Raw genomic sequence first — 14,095 nt, forward strand, 5'->3', positions numbered from 1 at the left:
TTTAAAGTGTACTTTAAGGACTGAAATGTGTTCATTTGCTCATCCTAAACTTCGGTATCAACTAAAATTAATTTGTAAATATCGGCATATCTGCAAAAATCCAATATTGTTCATGTTTAGAAATTTCAGATGAAAATTCAAGTACCTGTGATAGACAAAGTTCTTTCTCATAGACTGGCAATGGGGGATGAAAAATCACCCACTGCTATGCACTCTGTAAACTACGACTATGTTGTAAATATTCGTTTGGGAAACATTACTGTAAAAAAAAAAACAAAAAGAAAAACACAAACAAACAAACAAACAAAAAAAACAGACTTGTACACACTTTGTCTGCTCTTGCAATTCCAACAATGTCCCAACATTTTTGCACCGAGACCTGCAGCTGGTTGTTTCCTATAATGAATCAACCGAATAAAGGTCCGAGTAATGCTGAGTAATACAACGTTTTAAAGCAACACAGGAAATTTTAGAAATATGCTTTCGAAGTGTCATGGAGTGTTTTTGTGCTTTGATTGTTGACTTCTCTTGTATTCACCTCTCCAGGTGTGCAAAAGGTCACCAAGTGTCTCTAGTGCAAAGAGAGGCTGAGTCAATCAGAGCTGAGAGAAGAGCAAGGAAGTAGACAGTCTGGTAGCGGTTTTATGTTTGGAGCTCAATGTGTTCTGTGACTCAATGTGACACATGGTGGCCCCCCCTAGACTGTGTAACTCCCTGGGCAACCACTTTTACCTAATGGTACAGTTCTACATTGCACCAATACTTAAGTAAGATATATGATTTATACTGCTGATATGTATGGCCAACATACTGGAAAATACTGTCAGATATCATGCCATTAATATGCTGCACCCTTGTGGGCTCTGTTCTTATGTTTGCTCCTTCATTTGTCAAAGCATATTGTAAACCTTTGAATTTCAAAGCGATTTACGAGTAAAGGTACTTTCATTATTTAGTAGCTCTGTGTTCTGGTGCTGATTAGAGTTTCAAAGGTTACTATTATACAGTAATGGTCAGAGACCTGACACTTTCACAGGATATCTCCTCAGTTGCACCAGGAGGTCAGTTTATCTGTCCACAGGCAAAGTAAGTACACACTTGAACACTGTTGCAAATGTTTGATTACATGTAAATGTGTGCAAGTAAGTGACTCCCATACCAAAGATAAAGCCCTTGACCCAGACAGAAAACACAGTAAATGATGCCTGGGGGACAGGCTTGCAACAGCAACTCTAATCTGGGCCAAACTGAGAATTCCTATCTAGATTTTACAGTGTCTAATCCAGATAGTATTTTTTCAAAACAACATGGCTGCAGCAAGTCTCATCTCCTCTCTTTAACACCCCCTTCCCCTCCACCCACCCTGAGAGTACATGCAGTCTGCACTGGGGGCAACCTCTGGAAATGAGGCCATGTCTAATTGTGCACCCAACCAGAACAGCACGCCAATCTCTATTCCTTCCGGTCAGTGGTGCCCAGTAAAGAAGCAGTTAGCAAAGACAGACGTGGATGATGGTAGGAGGACCTATGACTGTGAGTGGATACAAAAGCAGCCAAACACTCTTTATTTATTGATATTCTTCAGCTGGCTCTGTTGTCTGTCTTGCTGTCTGACTGTGGTTCTAGTCAGGCAAAACCTCTCGATACTGGGGCACAGTTATGTAGCTCAAACAGATGAGGATGAAATTATTGCCCTACCTCTCTACCTATTAAGATTTTAGTTTTTCCCAAGTATTTCCCAAGGGCGGTTACACAGACCAATGAAATTTCATCACAGCTTTCCAAACATCCTACCTTGATTTTGGATGCTTACACTACTTTTCACACAGAAACAAAATAATTAAAAAACAAAACAAAACAAAACTACCCAGGTCTAAATCGTTAGCCCCCTGATGCTAATAGTCAATTGTGTTTCCTTTTTGCTGGCTAAGGAATCCCGGCCCATTCTTCTTTGGTGAAACTCTCAAGCTCCTCCAGATTTTATAGTCTTCAGGCATGATCCTTGGTCTTCAGTTCAGCCCTCAGACTTGCAATGAGAACCCAAAGAACACAGTGGAGACAGTGTTGTTTGGGTTATACAACTCTCTCTTCTTTCTCCAAACATAAACAATATCTCCATAGCAAGAGAGCTCTAGTTTGGTCTCATCTGACCAAAGGAAATTTGCATTATGTTTCTCCAGGTTGTCCTTAGCATAGTTCAGTCTGGCTTGAAGGTGTCTCTTCTGCAGAAGTGTAGTTTTTCTTGGTCTGCAACCTCACAGTCCATTCCAGTGCAGGGCTCTAGTGATGCTCTTCTTTGAGACTACAATTCCTGACTTGGCTGAGTCTTTTTTCTGGTTTTCTTTCCAGAGTCTTTGAAATCTTTCTCTTCCTATCTCCGCCAGGCTTGCTCTGTGCTGTGTGGCTCTCTTTAAATTTATTGATGATACCTCTCACTCCAGTTCTTGACACTTGGAAACGCTTTGATAACTTTGTATATTGCTCCTCTGCTTTGTAAGCGTTAAGTGTGTAAATTGGCAGATAATCCTCAGTTTTGAACTTGATATAATAACATTTGAGCTTTACAATGTTAAAGTCTATCATTGCACAACAGTTGTTTATGCTATGGCTCAACAAAAAAGTCAGTTCTAAAGTGGGGTAATAATTTTGACCTGGTTTATTTTTTTGTGAAATATTTTTTTTCTGTATGCAAAGTAAAATAATGTAAGAATTCAAAACAAAATTAGGGTTGTTTGGAAAAGCTGTGTTAAAAAAATCCCTTGGTCTGATTAATAGCACATGGGACATACTGAAATTTTCAAATGGGAGGCTAATAATTTTGTCCTCATCTGTTTAATGCCATTTAAGAATATAGCAAAGTTCAATAGCAATATGAAAGCAAAATAAGGATTCAAGGAGTCATTCTGACAACTTGATTGTTAGTGCTCTCTTGAAGAAATATAAGATGCCTGTGCTATGGCTCATGACAGGATTACATAAGATAGGAGTGGTACATATAGACGGGTGAGACCCTGCAGCCCCACCTGTTCTGCTCAGTCCATCAGCAGGCTGCTGTCTATCCTCTCTGGGAAGCTTGGGAACTGGACCCAGTACCATCTTCACAAGCTTTTGGCCCTCACGCCACGATGTAGGGCTTATCACTGCAGAGGGTAAAGGACATTTACACCATAGCATCACAATTCAAGAGTTCATGTTCACCTCATAAAACACATATGCATTGGCTTGTAGATATGACACCACTACTCATGCAGAGTTTAAGATGAAAGCACATACAACCTAAAGAAAGAGAGACAGAGATATGAGGTGAGCATTTGTTTCAGCAAGTTAAAGCTCTTTATACCTCTGGTGGATGGTAAGCAATAAAGAAAACCAATGAAAGTATGCTGCCGAAACAGCTTTTACATTTTATACAGAAAATGTTTAAAATTAGTGATGTATTTGACTATTACCTTAATTCACTATCAAATATAAGGATTAAAAAAAGAATTCAAACTCTTCGCTTTTATATTACAGAGATTGTTTAGTGAAACAAAAAAAGTGTTTTTAAAAGTAACCAAAAGTCCCAGGAGTATATTTACCTCATTGCCATTAGAGGCCATCGAGTGTATTATTTTTATTTAATTTCACAAAGGTTTTCCCACTGATCTTTAAAGCTATGTTTTCTGGTACTACTCTTGTAAATCAAACATCTAAAGAATTAACTTGTGGCGCACAGAGAACTGGTAAAAAAGAAACACCAGATCTGGCTACTTAAGATGATTTCAGATGTACTTTTCACTTTGATATTCCTCCACAGAAAATCAGTTCCTAGAAATGAAAATGAAATATCCTCTAACCAAGCAGCTGTTTGTTCTGTGTGGATGGGCCAATTGAACCTAGGGGCTATTAATAGAGCTGGGCCAGCATGAAACCATGAAAACAGAGATCAGGCAGACTTAGGAGGCAACATAAAAGTAAAAAAAAACAGAAGTAGAAACCAGTTAGTTAATGAGAAACTTATTTTCCTATCTGCTTTTAGAATATTTAGACAGTAGTTCTTTTGTTCCTCTACTCTATTTTGCACTTTTTAAAATAAGGCTGAGCTGAATCAGTGCGGTCTTACGTTGCATTTTTACAGGTACAGAGATGACGATTGGTTAATGTTACAATAACTGGTTTGTTGTGACTAGGGAAGGGGAAAGTTTCTCAGCTGTCCCATGTTATAAGTATGTGGCATTCATTCATGAATGTGGCTGTCTGTATGCATGCTACTTGCTGGTCACAGACTGCATGTCACAGACTACATGTCACACATACTGGACATTTCTGCACAGATTTAAGACTTAACACAGCCTCAGTGGCCAACCATGTATTTAGTTCATGTGCTGGAACACACACACATGGACAACTGAGTAAATGGAAAGAACAAACCTGATACTGTAGTTTCAACACTGGCTTTTGCAGTCTGTGTGGGGCATTTATGAAATGTGGCCAAGTTGATGAAATAAAATATAATTATGAGAATTTGTTTTGCTCTATTAGGCTGTAAACACAGATGAAAACATGGTTGCACATTGGCTAATACTAAGTATGTTTTGCCATGTGAAATAATGGCATTTGGATTCTACACAAACCCCACAGCCTTGGATTGCTTTTTTTTGAAGAACAATTGTAATTTAATTTTTTTAAATTAATTTCTTTTGACTGAACTCATTTTTACAAAGACAATCACTGCTTCATAAGACGAACTGAGCAATAACAAAATGTAGTCCTACAGTAAAGGCATAAAAATGCAGATTACATCTGAATTAAAAGTAAAGCAACAAAGGAAAAAAACTCCCATCTATAGTTTAACACCTAAGGCTCCTGGTTTAGGACCATGTGCACTGATCCATGATAAAATCCTTCCAGACTGTTCCACATGCTTAGCTTTCCTACTGTCACTAATTAAAAATAGATCAGAGGCCGGGTTGAACCTCTCACATGAAAGAGGATTATTATACCTGCTTTTGCATTTAGGTCGAAAGAAGGGGCAGCTTTGTGGACCTTCCTGACTGGGTTGGAAGACTTTCTCTCTTTGGACCGGTCTGCTCTCTGGTCTCGCTGCTGATGATTTCTTGATCTGGTGGTTTCTGTAAGAGATGACAAACACAGAGAATCTTCGTGAAAAAAAATCGAAGGTGTCATGAGTCAAAAGTTCTCAACAAAAACATACACTCACCACTGCCTCATTGGAATTACCTGTTCATTCATGTAAATATCGAATTCATTAGCCAATTACATGGCAGCAACGAATGCATTTAGGCATGCAATGACCAAGACAATCCGCCAGAGTTCAAACCAAGCATCAGAATGGGGAAGAGAGGTCACGCAAGGGATGTCAAATGTGCCAGACCGGCTGCTTTAAGTATTTTCATAAACTCCTGATCAGGGTAAAATTTCTTGTTGATATCAGAGATCAGGGAAGAATGATCAGACTGGTTAAAGCTGATAGCAAGACAACAGTAACTCAGATAACCACAACTACAACCAAGGTATCCAGAACAGCATCTTTGAACGTACAAGATGTCCAACCTTGAAGCAGCAGGCTATGGCAGCAGGAGACCATACCGGGTGCCACACCTGCCAGCTAAGAGGAGGAAATTGAAGCTATAATTCACTATGACTCACCAAATTTGGACAACAGAATATTGGAAAAATGTTGCCTGGTCTCGTAAGTCTCAATTTCTGCAGTGACATATGGATGGTTGAGTCAGAACTTGGAAAAAAAAAAAAAAAAAAAAAAAAAAAATATATAAAAATATATAAATATATATATATATATATATATATATATATATATATAAATATATAAATAAAGAAAGCCTTCCAGAATACCAAAACACTAACGCCAAGACACTAAAAACTAATCTTTCAAGCCTGTTCTGATACTTGGTTTGAACTCCAGCAGATGGCCTTGACTACATGGTTTCTGCCGTGTAGTAAATATGTGCATTATTAAGAGGTTGAACAGGTATACCTATTGAAGTGGTTGGCGAGTTTATATTTGTAAATTACAGAGGGAAAATATTTGTGTTGTATACTTACCAGCAAATTGCCGAGATAGATCTCGATAGATTTCTCTGCTGAGGTTATGAAAATCCTCCTCATTCCAAACTTTCCCATCAGGAGTTTGGATCTTTGTCTCAGTACTGTTGAAACCTGAATGGTGAAAAAAAGCAAAAACACAAGCTGTAGCGTCCTTCTTGCAATATGGCGGGAATCTGAATCCCCAGGGCCCAGGCATTTACATCAAAAAATGTTAAATGTTAAAAAAACTTAATAACTGCTATATATTATGGTACCTTTGTATATTGGTGCAGGCGGTGCAGCTGCCACTTTCCGTATTTTGGCTGTGGGCATGTTTCCATCACTGCTGTTACTCCCCACAGTGACCATAATGGGCTGCTCCAGATGACCCAGCAGTCTCTCTCTCTGTGCAGCCTCCTCCAGATGTTGTCTTTGCCTGCGTATTCGCTCTTTGAGCTTCTCCAGCTTATCATCAGGCTGATGTCGCCTTAAATTCTCCAGCCGCTGGGAAGCTGAGCCAGGGCTGCTGGAGGGGGTGCTCTCTGCCCGCCTTCCAGAGCCCGGAGCTGGAGTGGCACACAGGCTTGATTCTTGGCTGTCCATTCCAGGCTGTGCTTTGGGGGTTCTGTCCTCCTCAGCTCCCTGTACACCTGGGGGCTGTGACTGGTTCACAGTAGTCCTCGAGGTGACCAGGGCTGGCTGGTCATTGAGGTAGCGGACCTCTGTGCTCTCCAGAGCTGAGGAGTGTGTGCTGTCCAAGTCCCTGTCTGTCTGTTTGTCCCTGGTATCTCTCTGGTAGACAAGCTGGCTGAGCAGAGGATCTGAGGAAGGCGGAGAGGAAGGGTGCGAAGACCCTGGCACTGACTGCAGACTGTAGGCCTCCAGCTGAGAGGAGGGATGTGGCGGAGGGGTGGCCTCTCTGTACACAAACCAGATTACATGGGATCAGGAAGGGGATCAAGATTTACTCTTAATTCACAACACACTGAGAGTAGAGAAGAGCACGATTATGGTAAAATGATTAAGGGGACAGAGAAATTTTTACTGAGGTCACTTTTGTTCAAACATGAAATCTTCCAGAAATAATGAAAATAAGAGTGGAATATTAACATCTTACATACACTTTACAACTATTTTTAAATGGGTGCTTTTTACAACATTGAAAAGCTGAGTTGTCAGCAAATATCTTCCTATTTACACAAAAGAAGAATTATTCTTTTAGTCCTCTTGGAACAGTATTTTAAGCCACCAGGCAAAGGTAAGAACAATATTTACTCTTGTTTTAAAACTGCTTTTGGTATCTACCATATCTAAATGGAAAGAGTCGGCTCTTCAGCTGTTAAATGCAGCACTATGTTCTCTGGTTAGACCCCTTTACTGTACAAGTCTGCTGTTTGTTGCTCAGGAAGAGAGAGAATTTGGGAAACAACAATCTTCTGTGCTAAAAATCCCCAGTTTTTAAGCACACTGCTATCAACAAAAGCAGTGATAATTCTGAATGTGCTTGAATCAACAAAGAGGCTGAATCAATCCATCCATCCATCCATTTTCTATACCGCTTATACCATTTGGGGTCGCACGGGGGGCTGGAGCCTATCCCAGCTGTCACATTCACACCTACGGCCAATTTAGAGTCACCAATTAACCTGCTGAGCATGTTTTTTGTGGTGGGAGGAAGCCGGAGAGTACCCAGAGAGAAACTGCACGTGCAAACTCATGCAAACATGCAAACTCCGTACAGAAAGGCCCTGACCGGGAAGGGAAGCAAGAACCTTTTTGCTGTGAGGCAACAGCGCTAACCCCTGCGCTGCTGTGCAGCCCAGAGGCTGAACCCTGGATGATTAATTCCACCAAGAGGAAGATTCAGTCAGAAACACTTTAGATGGTTCATATACCAATACTATACACGTTCCAACCAATCAAACCAATACCAAACCAATACTATACACGTTCCAACCAATCAAAACAAATGACCCACCAATCAGAGAGCCCTTGCTCACAACAAATCACACACTCCTTGGTTCCTGTCGTAGGCTTGACAAACTCTTTACCCAAAAATATCTTATGATTGACTTTGTTTATTTAAATATATGTTTCTTTATCATAAACTTGATCCCAGTAAAAGAAAACGGACTAAGATACAGTGTATTTAAAGGGTGTATGAAGATCACTGGAAATTGCTCTGTGTTTAAAAGACTGTCCATTTTAGCGAACTGTTCACATCATTCAGGATATTTTCAGTGTCTGAGGCTAGTGATTTTGTGCTGATTGTTGTTTAATGTCATACTATGCACATGACACTCAGCAGTGTACTGAGTTGGTGACATTTAGAGGATATGTCAGACTCTTGGGTCCAGAAATGATCACTGACTGAGTCCGGGGATAAGTCAGAGGAGGCGACACAGCTAGCAACAGAGGAAGGACAGCTAACTTCGGTTACAGCTAAAACTCCACTGTTCTGTTTTCTATCGACCATAGCTATTACTGATCATTTTTCACATGTTGCTACTATCATTGATAAAGTTATAGCAAATTCCTACAAAATGGGAGGTAGGGTTATGGACACAGCTGCCATAAAGTTGTCTTTCATTTGTTGTTTTGTTGTTTCTCTTGTCCAATCCCCCTTCCTGCTTTTCTCCCATCCCTATGCCTCCTTTTGGCACTTTCCAACCCCAGTTTCTGTAGAGGGCTGTCAGCATGAGTCTGGTCAGCTTGACATTTCTGCCTTTAAAGGGAAGGTTTTTGTAAGCAATGTAACAGGGATAAATACTGCTAGTGTGCTCATAGTGATTAACACAATTTTTATTATAATAAGCCACAACAGAGAGTACAGTCTAGACCCGCCCTCTTTGTAAAGTGTCTTGAGATAACTTTGGTTGTAAATTGACACTGTACAAACAAAGATTGATTGATTGATTGATTGATTGATTGAAAGGAGCCCATTGACAGGGGATTTTGTCTAAACTAGCAACAGTAACCAAAGAGGGTGGGGCATGAAAAAGGATCAACTGAAATTATTGTAACCCTTCTCACTGACGAGCATTAAATAATCTACTATGGGGCTGTTCCATCCCAAACAGTTCAGTTTTGAATGCTAAAAAGAAACTGTAATTTTACCAAAAAATCCTGTAAGACTCAGGTGGCCTTGAGGTCAAGGAGATAATTCTTTGTGAGTGTAATACTTTTAAGGGTCAGTGCCCTTAGTGGAATGCTTATATTACTTATAATAAAACCCTTTACGATAACTTACAGTAAATGTGCAGCATAAACATATTGTAAATCCACTATTTCTGCTGCACTGAAACTCGGGTTTTGCAGTTCCCCTGAAAACACTGAAGCCTTGGGCTACCTAAGCGCTTGAGAGCTGTTCTGCTACAAGCTTTTCAAGGAAGACGTCAGGAACATATGGTGTAAGCATGAAAGCCTTGAGAGACAGAAAGAGTTGGGGAGGGGCTGTCATTTGGCTGAAAAAGCTCTCCCTCTGTATCAAGCTAAAACAATAAGGTGATGCAGTATTTACTATGTAAATATCACAACCCAGACTGGAAATGAACAATCAATCATCTCTTTCTGTTATCACTATGCAGGACACACGCACAGAACTCATACAGTTTGACCACACTGTAAAAATGTTCATATAAGATTACACTTGTGTGCATATCATGTAGAAGTACTTATTTAACTAAACATGACAGATATCCAGTTATAAAGGTGTCAGCATAACCTCAAATCCAAAATAACAACAGACCTAGAGAGAAGATTAAGTCTGTTTTTTGAACATGATAAGTACACAGTTTTTACCTGCAGGAGGTCAGTGGCTCCCTGAACTCCACACTGTTGTTTCTGTGGACATTGTTGTCCTGGGTGGTATTTCTCAGAGGGCTTCGAGAGCTGCTTTTTTCTGGACTCTGCTGACTACGTCCCCTGCGCTTTGAAGACCCTCCATTGTCATCAGCTCGTTGTCCATCTGTGTTAGAAGCAGAAAAGTTAAGAGAGCCATATATATATATAAAAAAGAATCAAACTGAGAATACTTAACAAAGTGTAGCTTTACGTCTCATAATAACTCACCCCTTTGGCGAACTGTGCGTGAAGATTTCTTCTTGGGAGGGTCCACCACAGACTCCAGAAGAACCCCTGTACCAGGAGTTGCCTGCAGGCGGTTTTCTATGTGCCGCAACTAAAGAGGAAGAAAAAGCAGACATATCCGTTGATGTAAAGATGAAAGGAAGTTCACTTTGTCATCATATTTTGCTGTGTTTTTCATTGTTTTTATGAAAAGGAAATTCTTTCAAAATGCTGAAAGAGTCATTCAGCACATACTTGTTTAAGGTGTACTTACAGCAGCTTTGGACTGAGCCAAACTCTTCCATGCAGCTGTCAGATCTGACAAAGAGAAAAGGATTCATTTCATCTACTGGAGCTCTGAAAACTTCCCAAAAAACACACTAACAATGAATATCAGAATATAAATAAGTGCCTGCAAATGGGTGTAGCAAATTTAAGGATGACGCAAGGTATTGGATTTTTGCTGATATCCAATATGCCGATATTTACAGATTCATTTTAGCCGATACCAGTATTGATACCTATATTTAAATATGTTTTACAAAAAAGAAAATTCAGTCCTTTGATCACAATTTAAGATTGAGGATGAAAAAAGAAAAACTTTTTTTTCCTTAAAGCAGACTTTAAAGTATAAGAATGAGGGCGAATAAAGAAAAAGATCTCAAGCTACGCAAGCCTGTTGGTTCAGCCTAAAACTAAACTAATTTATTAGTATATATGGCCAAATATCACAGTTGATACATGCTGATATTCACAGCCGAAATATCTGATGTAAATATCGGCAGAAATTTTGATATCTGCTGATTCCGATACATGCCTTTTTTAGCTAATATCTGCTGATACTATATCAGGCCAATGATATAGTGCATCCCTAGGATACACATAAAATAACTACAGATGTTTTTTTTCATTACTTTATTTTAAACAAACCTGTGCCAGTACTGTGATCAGTGAGCTGCTGAGCAGAGCTTTTCAGAGAAACCTCTGTCGTCCTGCTGCTCCTCATCTCTCACCTGCAGCTGTAAAAGAGGAGGATAAATTAAGATTAAAATGTACAGATAAAAAGGAGATTGTCACAAAACTCCTTAACAAGTATTTCCTCGTATACTACTGTATCATATGAAAATACACTATCTGGAAAGAGAACAGAAAAAATCAGCAACAGGCCCCTTAAAAAAATCTAAATGAAAACTATGACCATAAAGATGAATAAAAGACAGAAATCAAGAAACAACCACACCAAGAGCTTTCAAACAAGAACAGAGCTTAGACAGAAAGATGCCCTGGAGACATGAAGTCTAACTGCAATCTATGCCCAGCATTTAACCTGATTAAATAACATGATTAGTAGCAGCCAGGTGTTGATCCTTCTAAATTTCTAGTAAACCACACATATTTTGACAGCTAATTAATGTCACTACCATTTCAAACTGGTTTGACAACAGCAAATTCCTTAGAAGATTTCCATTGGGGATGGTAAGCATAAATGTCACGTGTCAGCCATGTGATGTTTACCTGAAACTCGTCAACTGCAAGGCTGGAGTACAGGTAGCAGGTCTTTACCTCTGTACTACACTAATTAGACCAAAATAATATTTGGCAGGTTTGTTTGGATTTGGGAACCCTGTTCTTAAGACAGCAGGGGCTTCAAGGTGTTGACAGCTATAACAGTATACTGCACTGTTAAAGCAGTAAGTCAGGCTTCTGTGTTTTGCAATCAAATTGTGACACTGCTTTGAGTCATACAGAGTTCTTCAGGAGTCATGCATTTTACTCATAACGATCACGTGACATTGCCTGAGGCATACAGTCTGAAGAAGAGAGCAAACAAGGTAGATTAATCCATTTGTTTATGCTTCAGCAGAATACAGTCCCCCCAATGAACACATGCTCAAACGTTGAATAAATATGTTATAAAGTCAGATTTCAAGTGAAAACAGCATGAATTAAACTATTTACTGTGACCGTTAACTACACATTTGTTTTAATCTGAATCGAAATTTATTCTTATAGAGTCAAGAGCAAAAAGCAAAAATTTCGACTTTTAAGGAAAAAGTATCAGGATTTCATTCTCTCTGCCCAAACAACTCTGTCAAGGTAATAAACAAAAGGTCCAAAACAACTGCTGGTTCAACGTTCCTGTATTGTTGATACAGTGCTATCCAATTAAGGCATTCAGAGTTCATTGGTGTTGTTGACGAGGGTTTGCTGAAATTGCAAATTGGTCAGGGGAACGTGAATCCCTCTTTGACCAGTCCATAGCAGGAAACATTAAATGACAAAACGCAAATACGATACGAAATGTACGAAATGTGGTTAGTTTCCATGAAAGCAAACAGAAACCATGCAAACGCAAAAACCATTGCATATAACATGTTGTTTGTACCCTGGCTAATTATCATTTTATGGAAAGACTTATCCAATATGTACTGTATAATAATGATAAAGAACTACACAAACTGGCTTTAGCTGTCTTTAACTTTACGAACGCATTATGCCAAGAGTCATCAGTTACCACGGTCGCTCTTTAGAGCATAACACCGGTGTTTTTTGACCTATCATTGACCGCTGCATTTAATTAACAAAAATGTAAGGGTTATCTATTGTTTCAACACAGTTTTCCGACACTAAGGCAGGGGACGCCCCAACCACGGGACAAGGAAGAGAAAGTGCCACCTTTGACTTTACACTGTCTGCATTGACTTTAACTGTAATTTCACTCTCTTAACGTCTTTTTTTATCTATGTATGTAAACACGGAGTCGCCTGTTTGTCGGCAGATCGATTAATTCAAAGCTAAACAATTTTCTTCATAAAATGGCCACATATTTTCGTTCAAAGCGGTTTTGTTAAACCCCGACAGCTTGCTACAGATGGATTAACAACAGTAATACATTTGAGCATCTGTGAGAATCGTGTTACTATAAATTGCCTTTTAAGACAGCACTTGATGATTTAACATAGTAAAATCAAAACTAATAAAAACAAGAAAACGACACTGAACTCCCAACTTGTAGTCATAAACGACCTGAGTCAGGGATACAGCTGTAACATCCCACCCAGGAAATACACAAGCCCCGACGCATCGTTAGGTTAATCCACTTTCGGGTGTGAACCAACATTCAATGTATTGATATTTTTTAAACGAATAGTTCATGAGGGGAACTGCAACAGTCAGCAATAATTTCAGCTTTCATACCACATTAGTTCAACCTAAAGAAAATGTTTCCGGAACTTATTCCGTTATATATTTCAGGGTGACTTATTTGAAATGTCTTTGGTCCAGAATATAGACGGAGCCGCCAACTCAAGAGAGTTAATGTTAACGCTAGCTGACAGGAAAGTCTTGAATTAATTCAGCTTAACGCTAACTCAGTACAACATAAAACTTACCTTCAGGAAAACGACCTGGCGTGCCTTGATATCCACATTAATCCCGTTGTCTTGGTGGTAGGAATATCCAAACTTGTAAGACTTCTCCCTCAGTTTCCCTCAGCTGTCTGTTTGCTAACGTTAGCCAGCTAACGTTAGCAAACCAATGTTAGCTAGCAGTTGAGCCAACTAAGCTAGCAACTTTTTCTACCGACATGCACCCATTGTTTTTGCTTCCGTGTTTTTCTAGGTAACTACGTATGAAAGTCAGCTGTGGGATTCCCAGAAATAAATGTCGCTACCCGCCTCTAAGATTACCTTTCCCGGGTTACTATGTTGATGTTACTCAATGGTGGGTGAAACTGGAGTATCCAAGACGGGTAGGTAACGTTAACTGGGAATCAAGTATCGCGAGCGTTTGACCACGTCAAACGAGTAGGGCAGAGCACTCTGGTGGAGCGTCAGCATCACAGTTCACAAGACTCACTGAAGATGCCATAAATAATCGATACAATTAATATTTTAAGGCAGGTAAAATGTCGTTAAAGTTCCTTTTTATGAAGAGTTGTACCAACAGCGAATGTTAGATTGTCGGGCCTGTGCCAGTT

General features: G+C 39.5%; 1 protein-coding gene across 2 annotated transcripts in view; it reads right to left on the reverse strand.

The window, feature by feature from the left end:
* cep350 (centrosomal protein 350) overlaps positions 1–13,854 on the reverse strand; it is a 40,245-nt gene extending 26,391 nt beyond the window's left edge. For both annotated transcript variants that reach the window (XM_041790930.1, XM_041790929.1), the window contains exons 1-9: positions 13,509–13,854; positions 11,047–11,135; positions 10,391–10,434; positions 10,120–10,228; positions 9,850–10,015; positions 6,324–6,967; positions 6,067–6,180; positions 4,983–5,111; positions 3,024–3,140 (exon numbers count right to left, since the gene is read on the reverse strand). In XM_041790930.1, the coding sequence (XP_041646864.1) occupies positions 3,024–3,140; positions 4,983–5,111; positions 6,067–6,180; positions 6,324–6,967; positions 9,850–10,015; positions 10,120–10,228; positions 10,391–10,434; positions 11,047–11,122 (1,399 nt within the window). In that variant the 5' untranslated portion in view covers positions 11,123–11,135; positions 13,509–13,854. The remainder of the gene's footprint in view (positions 1–3,023; positions 3,141–4,982; positions 5,112–6,066; positions 6,181–6,323; positions 6,968–9,849; positions 10,016–10,119; positions 10,229–10,390; positions 10,435–11,046; positions 11,136–13,508) is intronic.
* Positions 13,855–14,095: the final 241 nt, after the last annotated feature.

Source organism: Cheilinus undulatus, linkage group 7 (genome assembly GCF_018320785.1).
Source record: "Cheilinus undulatus linkage group 7, ASM1832078v1, whole genome shotgun sequence".
Taxonomy (NCBI): domain Eukaryota; kingdom Metazoa; phylum Chordata; class Actinopteri; order Labriformes; family Labridae; genus Cheilinus; species Cheilinus undulatus.